Genomic DNA, 21,131 nt, shown 5'->3' on the forward strand with positions numbered 1-21,131 from the left:
GTGAAATAGAGGTTCACCAGGATGTTGGTCTGGATTGAAGTGTATTAACTGTCAGGAGAGTGTTCAGACAAACTTGGATTGTTTTTCCTGTGGCACCAAAGACTGAGGGATAACTTGATAGAAGTACATAAAATGGGGTAGTACAGATAAAGTAGATTGTCCAGTGTCTTTTGGCCCCAGAGTGGAACCATAAAATACTAAAGGGCATAGGGGGTTTAAACTGGGGGCGGGAGGGGGGTGGGGATGGAGAAATGGAAGTCTTTTTTTTAACACATGTTGGTGCCTGGAACATGCTGCAAGGAAATGGCAGGAAATAGAGAGGTAAGAATGATGTCGAAGCAGATAAGGTAGTCCGAAGAGTGGGTCCCGGTGCTCGCTGCATTTTCTGTTTCATTGCAATCATATTCATTAAATAATTTCAACATCCTCTGTCGGAAGAAGGTGCACAAAATTATTAAGGCCCTTTCCACCCTCCACCCAGCATCGGGGAAGAGATACAGGAGCATCATAGCCAGCACCACCAGTGGGCAATATGGCTTCTTCCACAGTCAGTGAGAATGCTGAATGCCCAAAAGAGCTGTTCACACTAACCATTCCTGAAACAATGTTTATTTGTATAGATGAAATACTTGTCCTGCATATGTACTGTTTGTCTCTATGTGTGTTATGTCTGGTTGTGTGGCTCCCTATTTTGCACCGAGGACCAGAGAATGCTATTTTGTCGGGTTGTACTTGTACAATCTGATGACAATAAACTTGACTTGAACATCCAAAACTTTTCTTAAGCTAAAATAAAATTCACAAATTCATTCATATTTTATTGAATATTAAAATGCAATTTGAGATGGGCTATCATGATAGGTTAATGTAGATTAAATTATCAATCCAAGCATCTACAATTTTTTCATTGATTGAAAGTTTTTCTTTAAAATCATTTAAATGGTTTCAGTGATATTTCAGTAAAAGTCATGAAGTCAATTATTAAAATTTAGGAGATACTAATGAACTATTTTAAACTAAATGTCTGTTTCTTTTTACTTAAAATATAAATTATTTTTGTTGGCAATGTGATATAGAAGATATATTTGTAATATTGTGTGCATGTCAGAGATGGTTTTAATCCCATGATATTTACCAATTTTTTCAATGAAGCTGATTTCCTTCAGTTAGAACTATTTGGCCAAACTGAATGGAGTGTCTTTAAACAAATTGTTGTGTTATGAGCCCAGAGGACTCCAAAAATCAGCAACTTCACCAAGACAATGGTTACTTATCAAAAATGTTTTTAATTTTATTCAAACATAATAACAAGATCATTATTTAACTTTAACTTAACACCATTCTCATTCTAAGTGCACATATATGTAATGTGTATGTGCTCAGGAAAATTCTTTGTTTCACTGTCCAATCATTCACTTTTCATTTCTCCAAGTTCACTGTTATCAGGCAATTTTGTATACTGTGCACAGAATTTAATATTTATGATCTTCACCAAGCTCTGGTGCTTTAAATTAAATTGTTATTGTAAAGAAAGGTCTTTTTTGGTTTCGGGGAGAGGTATTCGTTGCTCGTTGGACACACATAAACTGATCTCCTTCAATCAGCCACTTCATTGTCTTGCTAAAGAAACTTTTCCCCCTCATGGGTTTTCCAAAAGATGACCTCTTCTTTCAGGTTACCACAGAGAGTTCTTTTTTCCCCTATTTTAGGAGAAGCACATTAACAAGTCACATACTCTTGTAATGACTACAAGGGTTTAAAATAGGTTGAACTCCGAACTCGAAACCCGACTTCAAGTGGGGTCTGAGAGCAGGACTGCAAAACTTGCAGTTTCCAACACTTCTTCCTGCTGTAAACTGAAACTCTCTCTCTCTCTCTCTCTCTCTCTCTCTCTCTCTCTCTCTCTCTCTCTCTCCCCCCAAAGAGAATAACATGTTTTTTTTCTCTGTTTGCAAAACCACATGACCCCTCTTAGAACAGCAAATTTCAACCAAACTTCAATGGCTGGCACCAACAAAAGATTAATCAGTTTCTGAGCCTGGACATCTGTTCCTTTAAAGACAATAGTCCATTTTGATTCCACAACATCAGTCCAATTAACACCTACTTGTGAAGTCTTCATAAGCCCTCTTCAAAGTCACTATAATGCTCTTTCAGGTGGCCTGGACACCCCAGTGTAAAGCCATATGATCTCCCCCCTTGCGGCTAAAGACGTACCTGAATGCAGCAGAAACGCCAATGCCTACCCATAATCGACAGAGCACTTTGTGCTCCACTGACGCACCTGGATCTGCCTGGGGGAGGGCTGATGACTATCAGCCGGCAACCCAACTCCCCACTGACAGCCACCGCCCCCTGGCCCACTGTCTGACAGCTGCACCCCCCCCAACTGGGGAGGGGAGGATGGCGGGGGATGTCGGCGAAGGGGTGGCCATCAGGGCAGGAGCTAGCCTCTCCTGCACCGGGGCCGCTCTCTGCGGCTCAAAATGCTGCATAGCAATGACTGTCTTCCCTACCCATAATCTGTTGTGGGAAACACATAGTGGTTCTAGTTGTGTGGGGGAATTATGGGTAGGGAAGACCGCCATTGCTATGCTGCATATTTATGACACGTGGCACTGCAGCACCAGTCACCCCACCTCCATCAGATACGGAGGTGCTACTAGTCGCCTTGGGCTGCCACCTGAAAGGTGAGTCCGCAAGTTAAAATCCGATCCTGCCGCTGCCCTTAAGGCGGAGGGTCCACCTGAAAGGGCCTATAGAGACACTGGCAGACATGAAGGTTCCACCATGGGTATAGCTCTTGCATTTCAAATGAGATGTGTTTTGTGAAATGTTACTCAGATTTCTGTTGAAGTGTATCTAAACTAATACCTAAACTAAACCCCCACAATTGATACTTTTTTAAGATATATGTTATCATAATCTTATTAACCCATTCAATAACAGTTTTTTACCTTTAAGCAGTTAATTACTGCTGTATACTGTTCCCATTGATCTAGATATTACTTGTCATGGAATGATTATGGTCTAATTATTAAAAGGGTAGCAGGGAATGATCAAGGATATTTGTCATAGCCCCTTTCACACTTGCAAGTGATCTCAGGAATTAACCACCAATCAACTTTTAAAGTGTCTAGTGTGAAAGCAAAATCAGCTCAATGTCAGCATCAGATGGTGTCAGATGATGTCATCTCATACCCGGGATTGACGGCCTCAACCCTTAGTACAATCCCCGGTGTCTGCAGACACCAGAGTTGCAATCATGGAAATGTGAAATGGGCAATTGCATTGTGGGTTTGAAATGACCCAAGTTTTTCCATGAGTCCAAGGATGTGAAGGAAGAAAAAAATTAAAATGAAGATATAAACTTTGTTGTGGGAAAGTTGCAGTGGAGGGAGAGAGAAGAAATAAATAGCAATGAATGGAACTTTTAAACAGCATGGGAAAGTTGGTAGCGCACTAGCGCACAATTTATAAAGACCATGGGAAAAAGCAATGGTGGACCTGACTTCCCAGAATTCTGTATGGCAGAGAAACCCATCTATGAATGCTCCGTGCATGCAGCCCTTTCTCTGCCACACAGAATTTTGGCAGGGCAGGTCTGCCATCGCTTTTTTCCACAGTATTTATAAATTGTATACGATGTTTCCCACGCTGTATAAATTTTGCACTATAGCGCTATTAACTTTCCCCTGCTATTTAAAAATTGTCTGCTATTGCTGCTTATAGCTAGCACTTTACCACAGTCCCTTATAAAGACTTGTATAGGTTGGCACAGGTGCGGAAAGGCTCATACTGTGCTGTACATAAAACTTAATTATGTTATAATTAAGCATGATTAATTTTGCTGAAATATAGGATCATAATACATTAATCAGGATTTAGGGCAGGTCCATCATCGCTCAATACGTCATGACATCCGTAGAACGTAGAACAGTCCTAACCCCGGGGATGGCTTCTTGCAAGTGTGAAAGTGTTCACTGTCCCAGTTAGGAGTGGTCAGGTGTGAAAAGCCAAACCCCCATTCCTATCCTGAACACGGAACAGCCAATTTAGTGGGACACAAGTGTGAAAGGAGCTAATAACTTGAGATCTTATTGGCAGGTGTTGCAGGATGTATTATATTTTAAATATAAATTTGATTTTAAAAAAGATTGTGGGGGTTTCATGTACGTCACTTCACAAACATACTTATACTTCACATCTCATTTAAAATGCAAGAGCTTTGCTGAAGCAAGACATTCAGGCTCTGTGACTTTGCAGAGACAATGGAACTGCTTTGGAAGGAATTTCAAAAGCAGGTGCAAATGGAGATGTCCAGGCTCAAGTGGTGATAAAGATCTTTCAAGGATTGGGTTTGGAGCCTTGGGACAAGTTGGTTTTTACAAGCAGAGAGAGAGAAAAGAAACAACAGGTTCTGACTTTTGAGGCTGCAACATGCCAAGCTGGCAGGCTTGTTGAAAACCCCATTTTGAAGACAGGTTGTGAGTTCTGAACTCAGCCTGTTCAAAACCTTTGTTGTCCTTACAAGAGGAAATGGTTAGTTAGAGTGTTTCTCCTGAAATAAGGGAAACAAGAGGAACTCTGTGGTGACCTGGAAGAAGAGGTTATCCTTTGGAAAACCCATGATGGGGCATGTTTATTCAACAAGACACTGAAGTAACTGATTGGAGAAAATCAGTTTATGTGTGTCCAACGAGCTACAAATATCTCTCTGAAACCAACAAGAACCTTCCTGAGTAGTAACCATTTACCTTTAAGCACCAGAGCCTGGTGAAAATTCATAAATGTTAAATTTTGTGCACAGTAGAAGAATTGCCTGATACCGGTGAACTTGGAGAAGTGAGAAATGAATGATTGGACTGTGAAACCAAGAATTTTCCTGAACATACACACATTAAATACACATGCATTTAGAATTAGAAGGTGGTTAAGTTGGGTTAAGTTGATAGTAATAAGTTAAAGTTTGATCCTGTTTTTATGTTTAAAGAAAATTAAAAGCAACTTTTGTTTAAGTAACTATTTGACTTGGTGAATTTCTATTGCTGCTGGGTTTTGGGGTCCTCTGGGCTCATAACAGCAGGAATGGATGGACTGGGAAACAGCAGACAAATCACAAGGTTTTCAGCAAACAAGGTATTGCAGGTTGCAACAAAATTGCAGACTAAGAGGAGAGAACATGTTTTTCTGATCATGTGTAGGGATTAGAATGCAAGAGATCACAAGTTCAGTGTGGTGGGTGGGGGTTATATTCTGAGATGATCTGACCGTGAAAAGTAAGTTTAAGGTGCAAAGCAGTTTTGGAGAATGTTAATACTCCTCATGCATACACAGATTTGGCAACTCCAGCCTTCAGTTAGTGAGTTTCATAAACCATAGAAAATAATGAAATTAAATTGCTGACAAAACCTGAGGCAATTAGCCTCATTTAAATATTATAATTAACAACCCTGTTCAGTAGAGCACTTTATTTGGCAAACCTAAAATCTGCTAAAGTTAAGCTGTAAATACATCTATTTGCAGCAGGTTGTCGATGTCCTTGATAAGTGTATGCAAATATGTAGCAACCAACCTGGAATTTTATCCTAATATTTAATGTGAGTAAACAGTTTGTCATTATTGGAAGAATAGGCTTGGTTACATATCAGTTTTATTCCTGGCAAGCAATTGAAATAAAGTAAAATTGATCAAAAATATTTCAGTAATGAATTCTCAATTGAAAAGAAAGGGTAACAAAAGTACATTGCATAATTGATTGTGTGTTCAGAAGTTACAGAGGAAGACAAGTAATATTAGCGGTGACACTGATTTCAGGTGCATTGGTCCCATGCTGTCTGTAAGGAGATTATATGTTTTCCGCCTGCCTGCGTGGATTTTCTTTAGGGGCTCTGGTTTGTAGGTTAATGGGGGGTGTAATTTGGAAGGCACGAACTCATAGGGCCGAATTGGCCTATTACTGTGATGTATGTCTCATTTTTTTAAAAAATGTTATCTCTGGAATCCTTCCCAAAATTTTCATTCACCACATTTACATTTAATCCTGTTATTTTTTTAAAAACAATGCCTTCCAACATGACAATGAGTTGTCCATTCTTTCTGTAAGAGCATGGATGTGGAATAAAGAGCACATTTTCTCCTCTTTTAAGAACTCCGTAACACTGAAGCTAATTATTCATTCAAATGTTCTAGCTGAGATCTTAATTGGACTCCTGCATGGTTAATTCCAAAGATTTGTCACAATGGCACTATAACATTAAACCTTTTTGAAAATAATGAATCAGTTGAAACATATTAATATAATCTCATTTTAACATAAAGTGTGTGTTTTAAATCTAAGAAAACAAATTATTTGTTATATTCATTATCTCACAGCATAAACCCTAATGTATCTCTTCTTTGAAAAATGAATTTTAAAAGAAAATATTCACAGCTTTGTGGAATTTTTTTCTTAGAAATTGCAATTTTCAGAGGTGCAATTTAATTTTGAAGTTAAATCTAATTTTTGTTTCAGATTCCCCTTCTTCTGTGGTAAACAAACAACTTGGATCCATGTCACTTGATGAGCAACAGGGTGCGTTCAGCAAGAGATATGTGAATTAACACATATTTCTTTGTAAATTCTTTTGCGTTTTATTCTATTGTCTGTAGAATTTTGATTTTTATGTTTATATTGCCATTGATGTCTTAGTTTCAGTGTGACAAACTGTGGTCACTCTGATCTGTTTTAAATGGGCATTGAAATAAATGCCCCCTTCTATTTTTGATTCCTTAATTATTTGCTGTGAGAACAACTTTATTGCTAGATTTGTAAATTTAATTTGTTTTAAAATTTCCTTTAAAAGAAAAGACTTAAAATGAAAGTTTTTCTAAATTTGCTCCCATTTCATCTTGTAAGATGAGCCAAACGCAGGCTTACCTTCTTAAGATGAGCCAAACTCAGGCTTACCTTACAAGAAGTCTATAAAGTAAGACTTTTGTAAGATGAAACAAGATGTTATCTCCCTTATGAGCCTTATCTGTGTACACTAACTGTGACAATTCCGACATTTTTCCCAATCAAACTCAATATAATTTTCACTAACAAAGGACAATTTTCATGTTCTCTTCCTTTAATAGAAACTTAAATTCCTCATCCCAAAGCAAGGCACAGGTCCTTCCAGAGGTATGAACATCTAATTTATGGACACCCCATACATATGAGCATGTGTTTGGGAGACCAACAAGATTGATGAGAATGAATTTTCTAGCTGCTGTGGGACTGCAGGCATTGTCTTTTGGGTGGGAATGATGCATCTCCACATGCCTTCACTTCCCACTCCAAGCCACAAAAAATGAGAGCAAAATCTGGGAGCATTGAGCAGGCTCACTCACTCACTGAGCCCATGATGCCGACTGGTGAATGCTCTTCATGTACCTGCTAGCCCTCCGTCATAACTAATTCTGTGATTCTCTCCAACAAAGATTTTGCTCATTTCTGACTTGCCTGGAGCCCTGTTGTATCCTAAAGACTTCCGGTAGTTGATTGTTAAATTCTCTAATTTAGGAAGAAGTGTTTTGTTTAAAAAAAATTTGCTATACTTTCAGAAAATGTTGGTTCCTTTGACAAATACAATGCATATTATGATTTTATACATCACTACAACATTCAAAAATAGGTTCTAATACATCTTGTGGAATAATGATCTGACAAAAAATGTACTCAATGGCATTAGAAAAATTAACTAAAATCTTAAACTACTATTGTTTTGGATCCCAAAAGGGGCAAAATCAGAACTTAAGGCATAGATCTCTGAAACCAACAGTTCAGCCAAAAAAAAATTCAAGATTGTGCAAAAATGGCTTGACTTAGAGGAATGCAGGTTCTCAAAGTAGTGTAACAATCAAGAAAGTGTAGGAAATTGAATTCAAAAATACACATATTAAATTTGATGCAATGGAGCACTGGCAACCAATACATGTCAGAGACTGACTGCTGTGTGAATTGATAAGCAGTAAAGTTGTGTAAAATTGATGTTTGTAAGGATGGCCACCAAGTGAACTTTGAAGTAGCAAAAATTTTTTTTAAAACTTGGTGGGGGGGGAGAGTGGGGGGAGGAGGTGTATGGAAATAGCAGACTAGTAAAAGAGAAAATGGCAATTTTGATCACCAAGATGTAAAAATGTTAAATATATATCCTAGTATTTCTGGTAAAAATCTGTCTGAATTTCATATTTCTCTTGCTATTTCAGTCGTTACATATTTTAAAATTAGTTTTCCTGGACTTGTTAATTTTTTTCCATATTAAACTCTATGTAATTTACTTCAGCAAAATGAAAAAGGTGAAGAGAATGATCCACCTTGGGCTTCCAGAAACAATAGGGTGCAAATATGGAGAAAAATTCAAATGATCTTCAATTTTAATGGAGTTGGAACAAGGTATAGGCAACCAAGACCATGACTAGGAGGTGGCTAGATTTCAGGCTGTGGTGTGCTGTTAGACAGACTCAGACACACACACAAGGTCTGAACAACAGGCTTTAATTCACAAAGACTTCCACAGAGCCAGGCTGGCCGAGGCTGCAGCAACTCAGTGTGAGGCCTCGGGAGGCCAACGCAGGCTTATATCCCGGAGGGTGATTGACACCCAACGGGTGGGACTTGATCCATTCAGGCCGACTGATTGGCAGCTGGCCAGGTGTTGTCCTGTCCCCTTACACTCCTACAGGTACAGAGGTTGCCCCCTGCAGTAGGCCAGTGGTGTACCACCACACAGGCTTCATATGAATCTGAATTGACAGGTATAACCAACCTCAGAAACTGGAAAGTAAAAGGAAATAATATGATGTTAATCCATAAGATACAGTAAGTATCCTAAGAACACTGCTTACAGACCAGGAGAATAGAGGATGGATTCTGTTGGTCCAACAAGATTGCCTTCATCTCATTCCTCCCCTGAGGCCCTTGCAATCTATCAACTATGCTGAACCCCCTTGTAATAATTCCTAAACACAATCTTACCACAAAATGTTGCCATTCTGCTCCCCCACTAACCACAACCCCAAAATTCCGAATTTGTTGATCAAACTAGTTTTCAGGAATAGAGCCTGTATGGAAAGAAAACCGTTTCCAATATAAACCCAAACTCATTTCCATAAATTCTCCACACTCTGAAATCCTTAGTAAAATATGTTTTCCAATGTTGTTTATTTGTAACTTATGCTTTTAATCCTTGATGGTGACTTGGGCCTAAATATATAGAATTATAACAATGGTAAATGCTCTTTCTTCCATCCCACCCTTTCCACTTCCCCTTCCTCCTACAGCATGTTATAAAAATAAAAAATTTCATTTTCCTTTCTCTTTCTTAACTCTCTTTGAATTTCAGAATCAGGTTTATTGCCATGAACCATGTCATAAAGTTTTTTGTTTTGCGGCTTTGAAGGTGGAAAATTTCTGTAAATTATAGTTCTGTAAATGCAATATGTAAATAAATAAGTAATGCAGAAAGAGAAAAAAGTGAGGTAGTGTTCATAGGTTCATTGTCCGTTCAGAAATCTGATGGCGGAGGGGAAGAAGCTTTTTTTTTTGTAATGTTGGGTGTGCATCTTCAGGTTTCTGTGCCTCCTTGATGGTAGCAGTGAGAAAAGGGCATAATGTGGGTAGTGAAGGTCCTTGATGATAGAGACTGCTTTCTTGAGACATCACCCCTTAAAGATGACCATAATGGAGTGAAGACTAATGCCTCTGATGGTGCTGGCTGAGTTTACAACCCTCTGTAGCCTTTTCTTGTCCTGTACATTGGCACCTCCATACCAAACAGTGTTGCAACCTGACAGAATGCTCTTCCCGGTCAGTACACTGTAAAAATTTGCGAGGGAAGTAATTTTAAGATAATTTGCAAAAAAATTAGCAGCCTATTTATATGGTTTTCTAAGTTATGACATTTAATGATTCATTGCTGTTGGTTATTGGAAATGAATGTAATTTAGCTTCCTGAGAAAATGCAGTCTTTATGGAAGCCACAATCTCTGTAATCAATTGAAAGGTGTTCCTGACCATGTCGGTATTTTTATATATTTCTTTTAAATTTTAATTTTTAAATATAAATACATTTCATTTATTTTCTAACCATATGTCAGGGCTATCATTTTACTTCTTCCCAGAGAGGCATAGGAACAAGAAAAATAAAACACTTCATCCTAAATAGTGTACATTCAATTCTGATATTTAGTTTTGTATTTGGACATCTGACTTCAAATTATATTTGATTTCTTTCTGCATCAGTTATAGCATACTCATTGGATCTGAAAAGAAAATAACCTTGGGTTCCTTTCCAAATTCTGGAACGATGTTTATGTAATGTTTTGGGGAGCTTCAGTAACCAACAAATGAAGATTTAAACTAGGTTGAAATGTAGTTTGCATTAACATAGCATACACATTTGAGTGTTTTTTAGTCATTCACCGGATATGGGCGTCACTGACAAGGCTGGCATTTATTTCCCATCCATGATTGAACTGAGTTGCTTGCTAGGCCATTTCAGAGGGCAGTTAAGAGTCAACCACTTTGCTGTGGGTCTGGAGAGACATATAGGCCAGACCAGGTAAGGGATGTTAGTGAACCAGATGAATTTTTATGACTGTCTGGTAGTTTCATTGTTACCTTTATTGAAAGTTGCTTTTTTATTCAAGATGAGTTTTGTTAATTGAATTTAAATTCTTCAATCTCTGTGGTAGAATTTAAACTCATGCAAGGATTGTTGGTCTAGGCCTTTGGATTACTCATTCTTTGGTGTAACTACTAAGCAACTTTGTTTCACTTCTTATGCAACAAGAGAATACAATTAAGAAAAATTCACAAAATATAACTGGATTCACAATTAATTTTGAGTCAATAATTAAATCTTTGGATTTTAACATACTTAAGATTCTTTTCTATTAATCAGTGGTTTTTGTTATATGACGGAGAGAGGATAATCATATTTTTTACTGCTTTCTTTTCAAAAAAGGTTTTGCAGTGCTTTTTAAAAACATTTCTAAATGCTAATCTGATTTGGTGATTTTAAAAAAAACATTAACAATTATTAATTTTTTAAAATTGTAATAATCAAATTGTAACATTGTTAATTGTAACAGCAGGAAATGTAAGAATTTGTTGATAACACTATACTTTTTTAGTTAAGTGTTCATTACTGGCTGTCCTGAGAAAAGTTTTCTTATGTAGATTTTATTTTTATTTTTGCAGGTGGCAGTGCTGCAAGTTCCAATGTCAGAACACCAGGTGCTGAACCAGTTCTAAGTTTGCATTATAGTACAGAGGGAACCACAGCTAGCACAATCAAGCTGGACTTTACTGATGAATGGTAAGTGTAATATAAAGAGTAAAATGCATATTGCTACTTGTTAAAATGTGAACAATATTTGGGTTTGGAATGAAAATAAATCCTTTTTGATCACAGTTCATTTACATTTGAAATGGTACATTTAAAACCATGTTTAAGCCACTGTATTTTTGTATGATTTCCACAATAGTTTAAGTGAGATATCTATATTTGCTCCAATTGAAATGGCATTCTTCACTCAACAGTGTTTGGGAGAAACAAAAAAGTTTGATTATTCACCTTGCAACTGCATTTGGAAATGCAATGAAGAATTTTGTAAAAATAATAGTTGTTTATTTGAAGAAAAGTTCATGGTGAAAACTTACCAGCTTTTCCAAATACAAACAAGTAAAGGATTTTTTTTAAATCTCAAAATGCTGGCTGGAAATCTGAAATAAAACCAGGACATGTTGGACACGCTCATTCACAGAAAGAGAAACAGAGTTAATGTTCCAGTACAAATATCCTGCTAGTGTTTATATTTTGGTTACAACAGAGTAAAGTAGCATTTTATATTTTGTTAGCATATAAATGATTTAGTATTCATTTACTTAATTTGTTTGATTGCTGTAGAAACTGTAAAGGGAACATCTACATAGTTCTTTACTGTGATTACTTCTAGCAATAACCAATGCTTCTGAAATATCAGTGTGGTCTAGTATTTTGAGAGATTAGAAGTAATGAGAATTAATTGATTTTTTTTGTAAAATATACCTCAAATATCATCATTTTCTGCTGGTGTAATATCATGAAATAAAATTATTAAAAACCATACAATATTTCTGTTATCTGACACATTAGATTTTCAAGATACTGTTTAATCAAGATTTACTGTGCAATTCCTTCAATGCTGTCCTTCCGTTGGCCCAGTTACACTCTCTTCATTGACCCTTTGTCAGCAACAGGAGTAGGCCAAAAATGGCCCATCGAGCCTGCTCCGCCATTCAATACGATCATAGCTGTCCATCTTTTGGCCAGGCTACTCCCTCTGAAATGATGGTTACTGGTTGTGTCAGGTTTCAAATTTTAAATGTGCAGTGAAATACAAAACTAGAGAATAATTACACAGGACAACAATTTTTTTCAAAATGTTAACTTCCTGGAAAAAAAAGAGGGGATTATGATAGACAACTTCAAGCTAAACGCAAAGATAATTTACGATCTGTCTCATGCAGAAGATTGGAGACATTAAATTAACATTTATTGAACATAGCATGTTAAATCGCATAATGATGCTGACACATTGCATTAGTTCAACTGTCCAGAAAATGTTTTGCTGCTGATTTTCAATTGTACTCAGCATCTGATGCCTCTCATGTCAGTGTCCAACAATGAACAGCAAGCATTGATGGATTCCAATCGCCCTGATACTGCTTTTCCATGGTCACAATGTCCTGGTGAAACCTTTTACCATGTTTGTCACTGACTGCACCAAGATCAGAAAGAAATAAGTCCAAGTGCAAATGCAGAAAATTAATTTTCAAAGACAGTTGCATTCCATGGTTTTGTATGTTGGAAGTCGAGTTAAAATATGACACAAAAATAGGTTATTTATAAAAAATGTACGTGATAGGAAACTTTTAAAGTTATTTTCATGATCAGCAGCCCAAAATCCATAAAATACACGAAAAAGTGTTCAGGAAGCAGTCCTCGCCATCCAGTGTTATTCCAGTAAATGTTAGTTCACCTCACAATAACCTGAATATTAGAATGCAAATTTAATTTGACATTTTGTTTTATTAAAATTCTAGGAACAATTCAGCTTCCACATCTAGGGGAACTGGAATTCAAAGTAAGCAAAGCAATCGCGAAGAATCTCAGCAAATACAAACCCCCAGCGAGCATTCGGATGAAATAATGAATACAAGTAAGAATAGAGATAATCTATTTAGATTTTTGGGATTAACATTCTGCAGTCATCAGGAAACAGCCCTGCTTCTGGCGTTATGATAAAATAAAAGTTATTGATGAATAAGCCAAAGATACTTGTATCTATAACATTGCCTACAATGAAGTCCTGAGACTGTGATAATTAACCATTAATGAGTAAAACACAAAAGTCTGCAGGCATCGTGATCAAAGTAAAAACATAATGCTGGAGAAACTCAACAGGTCAAACAGTGTCCTTTATGTAACTTTATGTACCACGAAAGGCTCAAGCCTGAAATGTTAGTTATGTATCTTTATCTTTGCAATATAAAATATGCCGTTTGTCCTGCTGAGTTTTTCAAGCATTGTGTGTTTACTATTTTTAATAATCTCTATCATCTTACTTTGTACAAGAGCATGGAACAATTAGAGCAGAGCTGCAGGCCCTTTGGCTAGGGTGTCTTTGCCAACCATGATGCCAGTTGAAACTAATTCCACCTAATTGCACCATTCTATACTTATTCTCATGCTTGTCCAAGTGCTTCTTAAACATTGCTCGTCTCCTCTGGTTAAGACAATTCTACCAAATAACTATGGATCTTGTGGCCCTTGATATTTCGGATAAGCCTATATGAGGGACCATGTGAAATGCTGCAGTAAAGTCCATATAGACAACATCCACATCCCAGTATTCTTAGTTGCCTCAAGAAACAGTCAGTGATATATGGTCTCCTCCGACTAGCCCTAATATGTCCATGCCTTTTCAGCTGTGTCAATCCTATCCTTTTCCAGTAATTACTCTACCACAATGTAAGGCTCGTCAGCCTATAGTTTCCTGGTTTCTCCCTGTTCCCCTTTCTTGAACAAAGGAATAATACTGGCTATTCTCCAGACCTTTGGAACCATAATGTGGCTAAACCCTTCTGTTGTCTCTCTCAATAACCCGTCTCTCATCTCCCCATAGATGATCCTTGACCTGCTGAGTTCCTCCAGCAGTTTATTTTTGCTCCAAATTCCACTATGTGCAGTCTCATGTATATCCAACTTTCAGTTCCCTGTCACGGACTGCATCCCTCATCATGAAAGACCAATACCTATGCACTTCAATCCCACTGAGGAAGGCCTCAAGATTCTCCACTTCTTCCTGGATTACAGACATAACTAATTCCCATCTACTGCCACCCTCCTCCGTCTGGCAAAACAAAAACTTCTCCTTCAACTTTTTCCATTTTCTTCAAGTAAAAGGGGAAGCCATGGCATGGGCCCCAGCTATGTCTGTCTCTTCATTGACAATGTGGAACAATCCATGTTGCAGACATGCTCGGAGTCCAATATCCAGTTGGTCTTTCAGTATACTGAGATGTCATTCTGGGAATTCTGCCGACTGGCACATTCCAAAATGTAGGAGTATGTGCTGAGGGATGGCTGAGGCTTGGTGCAGCAAATGCATGGGTGCTGTGGGGAAGGAGTACAGGCTAGAGTCCTCCTATTACCGGGCACTGAGGGGCTGACACTGAGGAGAACCCCCTCAACCAAGAGAGAGGGGAAAAAAACAAGGTACAACAGTGGTGGTAAGAGAAGAATATAAAATGTACAATGAGTATGTATCAATATGATTGACACTATGAATGTAAAAAGTCTTGAACAGTATTTTTCTGTATTGTAAATGTGTATTCTCATGTGTATTAAATTGATACATACTATCAATGACTCCAAGGCTGAGTGAGGAACGGTAGGCTTTAATACACATTAGATTGCAGCTCGCCCAACTCCATGTGCTCGAATGAATGTAAGGGGGTAAAGAGGTTGACCTTTATGGCCAGGTCACAGGAGGAGGGGTTACAGGGGATTGAGTCATCAGTGGGCAGGCCAGTCACTTGTACACAGCACAGAATTTACATCTACATTCTGTATATTTGCATAATGATGCTGACACGTTGGGTTAGTTCAACTGTCCCAAAAATGTTTTGGCTCTGATTTTTGTTTGTACTCAATATCTGATATTTCTCATGTCAGTGTCCAGCCAGCATTGATGCCCTGACCCTGCTTTTCCATGGTCACAATGTCCTGGTGAAACCTTTCACCATGTTCGTCACTGACTGCACCAAGATCAGCAGGGAAGATGTCCAAATGCAAATGCAGAAAATGAATTTTCAAAGACATGTTTTACTGCATGGCTTTGTATGCTTGAAGCATGTTTATTTTATACTTTATTTGAAATTTCCTTACATGCAGTATATATACATCTTTATACATGTGTCATATTGAAACAAGTTCTAACTACAAAAAAAATAACCCATCCGCTTAATAGTCCTTCCCTAACCCCAATCCCTAATAATAATTAATAATAATAATAATGGTTGCATATTCTCAGATTATGTAGTAACATAATAAAAGAAAAAGAAGAAAAGAACTAGGATAGGGTAAAGAGCTCTAAGGATTTTATCAATCTATAATTCCTTTATTCATCTTTCAGAGGGTTATCATAGATTCCAGCAATTGAAAGAGATAAAATTAAAGAATAATACCTACTTTTTCCATATATGCGCCCCAAATTTGTAAAAATGCATTACATGTTTTTCTTAAATTATATGTAATCTTTTCTAATTTCTGAATTTATCTATTCCTAAATGAGAGTCTGATTTGCAAGTTAATGCAATACACTTTCTTGCTACCACCAGTACTTTTTGACAAATTTATTTTGAGTTGTTAACAGCTTCAATTTCAGTCTCATTCCTTCTATTTTCCATAATTAAAAATAAATCAGTATTTAGCTGATATATATATATATATAAAAATACCAGTAATTTGTTCTAATAATTCCCCTACTTACCCAAACAGGTCTCTCTTTTGGGCACAACCATGTAGAATGACTTCATCCTCACCACATCCAAAACACATTTTTGATAAATCCAATTTTATTTTATGCAGTTTACATGGTGTAATATATAGTCAATGCAAAAAATTATAGTGTACTAGTCTGTTTCTTACATTAATTGTATTGGTCATACAATCTGTGCATAATTCTGCCCATGTTTGCTCAACCATTGTAATGTTTAAATCATGTTCCCATTTTTCTTTAGATTTATGAAGCCTATTAAAATTGCCCTTTATATAAAAGATATTTTGCAGAAGTAAATTTTTGTGCAGTCCCTTGTCTCATAAGGATTTCCACTTCACTACAAGGCGATAATAATCTATATGATCCTAATTTATCTCTTAGATACCTTTTATTTTAAAATAGCAAAAAAAATTCCATATTTATTTCTCAATTGTAGAAAAGACATTAGTTGACCTTGGCTATAACAGTCTTCAATGGTTTTAATTCCTTTACCTGACCATAGTTTCAAAAACTGATTACCATTTGAAAAAGGTATCAGACTATCCTGGAACAGAGGGGTTTTAGATGATGTACCTCCTTTCATTCCAATTTCCCCATCTATCTTACCCCAGATATCCACTAAGTGTTTTAATAATCTTTAGTTCCTATCATTAATCCTATCATTAAAGTTTGGAAGTTGTAGTACCCCCATTTCATTGTACCATGTTTATAAATAAAGGAGTTAATAAATCCTTAAATTCTTTTAAAAATTCAGATGGAAAACCATCCTCCCCTTGAAATTTATTGCTGTGCAATAAACTTATTGCTTCTTTAATTTCTGATTGATCAATGGGGGAGTTTTGTTTTGTCTGTTCTTCCAAAGATGGCCTAGGAAAACTTATTTGCGATAAATACCTATTGGTTTTACTTTTGTCTTTTAAAGATTCTGAGCTATATAACTTAGAATAAAAGTTTTTATAAGAATCATTTATATCTTGAGGTTTATAACTGATCATATTCGATTCTTTCTGAAAAGCATTTATCGTTCTTGAAGTTTACTCTCTTCAGTTGCCACACTAACAGCTTATGTGATCCTTCACCTAGCTCATAATATCTTTGTTTAGTTGTTTTTACTTCTTTTTCTGTTCTTGAAGTCTCCAGGATATTATATTGAAGCTTCATATTAATTAACAGTCGACACCTATCTTCCAAACTTCTGATTTGTAAATCTTTTTCCATATCAGTTATTTTTTTTTGCTAACTGATCCATTTCTCTCATATTCTTTCTTTATGTTAGAAGTAAATCTTATTATTTGTCCTCTTAAGTAAGCTTTCAATGCATCCCAAATCACAAACTTATCATTTACTGAATCTAAATTTACATCACAATATAGTTGAATTTGTATACTTACAAAAGCACAAAAGTCTGGCCTTTTCTAAAGCAAAGTATTTAATTTCCATCTATAAACCAATTTCTCTTTATCAGGCATTTGCATCTACATTAACAACGGTGAGTGATCAGAAAAAATTCTTGCTTTATACTCCCCATTATGTATTCTGTCTTAAAGCTGCGCAGAGAGTGAAATGAAGTCTATTCTCGAATAAGAATCATGCCTACTGGAATAAAAAGAATAGTCTTTTTCTATACGGTGTGTCCTCCTCCATATATCTATTAAATTCAGATCTTTCATTAATGTCTAAGTTGTCTTGGCTGCTTTACTTCATCACTCCTCTTAGATTTATTTAACAGTGGATCTAAACAAAAATTAAAATCACCTCCTACGAATCCATTCTCATGTGCATTTGCCAAATTAAGGAAAGTTTCCTGAATAAACTTCTCATCATCAGCATTAGGAGCATTTATATTTAAAAGAGTCCATAATTCATTACAAGCCTATCTGCTAGATCCATTTTGACATGTTGCATATGAATTGGATTTTGAATTAAATGAAGAAAATACAACATGACTTGCCCAATTTCTTTCAATTTCAAATGTTCTTTTTCTATTAAACGTGTTTCTTGTAGAAGAGCTATATCAATTCCTATTTTTTAATATGCGAAAGAAACTTTTTTCACTTTATTGTACCATTAATCCCATTTATACTAAAAAGTAATCGTTTTACTCATCTTCGTATATTTCTATCACTCTACTTCATCACCTTTCCCCACAAAATTCCTTCACTTGATTCCACTACTCTTCATCCATTGTGCCCCTCTGCAACCCTCCTGACAATCCAAAGATTGGAAAAAATACAAAAATGTAGTAAAATAAAACACATTCCAAAATGTAGTACTGTATAATAAAAATAGAAAAAATTCCTCTTGAGCAGCAACACTGTTGCCCTCTATTGTGTGGGCTGTGACCGAGGTCAGATGAAACAGCAGCCCTCCTCCACCTCCCTAACCCTCTTGAAATTTATCACATATTTTCTTTTAAATCAAACATTTCAGAAACAAATTAACTCCTTATTCCAGACTTTAAAAAAGTATTCTGAAAATTAAATGCCACAGTCAGACTTCAAGGTTTTCATCCAGTTTGTTGTCTTGGCAGACCTTGCTCTCCAGATGATTCACAAAGAATTTGTTTTGACCATTCAGCAAGAATATCTTCAAGGTTGCAGGGTGCCATAAAAATGAATGGTATCCTTTCTCCCATAAGATCTTTTTCACAAGATTCAATTCTTTTCTCCTTTTTAACAAATCTTCGCATGTCAGAATAAAATAAAATTTTATTCCCCTCGTATTCAATTTGACCTTGTCTCTGTCGAACCTTTTGAGCAGAGATTCTCAAAACATTTACCCTGTCTTTATAATGCAGGAATTTTATCAAAACTGAATGTGGGTTCTGACCTGGGGCTGGTTTTCTTCTAGGAGTCCTGTGAGCCCTTTCAATCTCAATATGTCCCACAAAGTGCTTCTGTCCAAGTACTTCTGGGATCCATTGATTGAAAAAAAACAAGACATATCTTGTTGTTCCACCCCCTCTTTCAGACCCACAATTTTGATTTTATTACTTATAATTTTCCAAGGTATCCACTTTCTGACAAAGTTTTTGATTTATCATGGTAAAAGCTGTCTCATTATTTTCTATTTGGAAAACTCTTATCTTGCTCCACGTCATCTTTTATTATCTAAACGATTTACTTTATCCATGTGCTTCTTCAATTTATTCATAGTCTCTGTTACTTTACTTATTTTCATTTCATCTTTCATCTCTCTCATATCTTGCTTCATATTTCTAATTTCTTTAAGTAATAATCACATTACTCACTTTAATTGGGAAATTAGTAGCTTGATTTGTACCTTCTTGCGCGTCGTCTTCATTACCAGGTCACTTTCTGAAGATGAACCCTCTATCTCCAACACCGATTTGGACGGACCCGCACAACTTCCATCCTGACTTCTGGTTTCTTCTTCAGTGCCATCATCCTGCTGAACCAGATGCGGCGCATTTCGATGTGGCAGCGGAGACTGCCCATTCATCTTGGGGACAGCAGTAATGCTAACACCCAACTCCAAGTCATCACAGGCTTTACCATCCATTGTTGCTTTTCTTCTTTGCGCAAAACAGGCATGTTGGTGGCAGTTTTGTCCTTTTTTTCCCCATATTGTGAATATGTAGAATAGTTCTGAAGCTATTTAAAGGAGTTAATTTAACGAGTTCATTACTTCCCACATTTTCTTTTAGCTGATTTAGGTTTTTGTGTCCTAACCCTATGTCATCACATGATGTCCCTCCTGCTTGAAGTATGTTGTCAAACAACTGGATGTATTTTGGTGCTCTGTAGTTGCTAAGAAAATTCTCCACATCTTTATATGCCTTCCAAGCATGCCAGGCTGAAGACAGATTTTGTATAGATGTGCTTGGACTGACCAAAATAGCTTGCTTTGTGGGCAGTATACTAGTAGACTTAAAATATGACAGAAAATCACAAACATAGGTTATATCATTAAAAATGGTATGCAATAGGAAAAACATAAGGTGATTTTCACGATCAGCTGCCCAAAATCCATAAAATACACCCAAAAATGTTCAGGAAACAAAATCTTTGTTGTCCAGTGTAATCAGCTGTTCATCACCTACAAACTATTTTACTGTTATAATATCTATTGTCATGTTACATCTTTTGTAAAAGGCAAATGTGTAGCGGCGGTGTCAAGGTCACCAATTGTAGCGGCGGCTACACTGCTAACTGAAGGATCGCACAACCAGACGGGTTGAATTCAGTGAGGAAAAACTGATTTATTGCAGGCTGCCTGGCTGGTCTTATACTCCCAGCCTGGACCTGGCTGAGAACTGCCCTGGGGGGCCCCAACCTCATCGGGGCATCACGTGGCTCCCCAAGCACGGGCTTCTGAGCCCGGTGCCAAGGTCGGGAGGAAACCCCCAACACCCACTGCATGCGTGACAAGCGGGGCTAGTTCGCCTGCCTAATGGCGTCCCGCCACATATGCACACATTTTCTGAATTGGTGATCATTCTGTACTCTTGTGATTTTTGGGTGTTGGTTATTTCTGCATCTTTAAATGGCAGCTGTAAATTCTGTATTTCATCTAGGGTTATCTTGTGCAACAAATTGAATCTGTATTTGAATCCAGCATGTATTTTAATTTATTAGTGTCTCTGTTTTCTTGCAGATGTTTCAACGCCCGAATCATCTGAACAGTCAGGAAAAAGAATATGCAAAATGAGGCATGCGGAGACAGATGATGCCAATAAAGAAGGAAATGCAACAGAAGACACCAAGAGCAGTGCAATAGATGATAGCTGCCAGTCTGCATCAGCAGGCTTAGACGAGGGAAGCACCCAAGAAGAAGAAGTGTTGTCTTCCCAAAGTCGAGAAACTAATGAGAGCTGCAACAGAATGACTGAGTCCACGCAGCAGTCAGAACCAAGAAGGTTATGTAATCAGGATGAGTCGACGAGAACATCTACCAGTCGCGAAACTGATGACAGTGACGATGATCCTGTTCTCATCCCATCATCCCGATTTAGGGGAGGAGCAGGGCACAGGTGAGGTAAAAACTTGATTGTGAATTTAAAACCGTTACTAATTTGTTTGTGCTGACTTGCTGGT

At 37.0% G+C, this 21,131-nt stretch overlaps 1 protein-coding gene across 5 annotated transcripts in view; it reads left to right on the plus strand.

Annotated features, from left to right (window-relative positions):
* dcaf6 (ddb1 and cul4 associated factor 6) overlaps positions 1 to 21,131 on the plus strand; it is a 156,190-nt gene that overhangs the window by 93,604 nt on the left and 41,455 nt on the right. For 3 of the 5 annotated variants that reach the window (XM_069889246.1, XM_069889247.1, XM_069889250.1), the window contains 4 exons: positions 6,515 to 6,574; positions 11,228 to 11,345; positions 13,115 to 13,230; positions 20,692 to 21,067. In XM_069889246.1, coding sequence (XP_069745347.1) covers positions 6,515 to 6,574; positions 11,228 to 11,345; positions 13,115 to 13,230; positions 20,692 to 21,067 — 670 coding nt within the window. The remainder of the gene's footprint in view (positions 1 to 6,514; positions 6,575 to 11,227; positions 11,346 to 13,114; positions 13,231 to 20,691; positions 21,068 to 21,131) is intronic. The other 2 variants (XM_069889249.1, XM_069889251.1) reach the window with 1 other exon arrangement.

This window comes from Narcine bancroftii, chromosome 7 (assembly GCF_036971445.1).
Source record: "Narcine bancroftii isolate sNarBan1 chromosome 7, sNarBan1.hap1, whole genome shotgun sequence".
NCBI lineage: Eukaryota > Metazoa > Chordata > Chondrichthyes > Torpediniformes > Narcinidae > Narcine > Narcine bancroftii.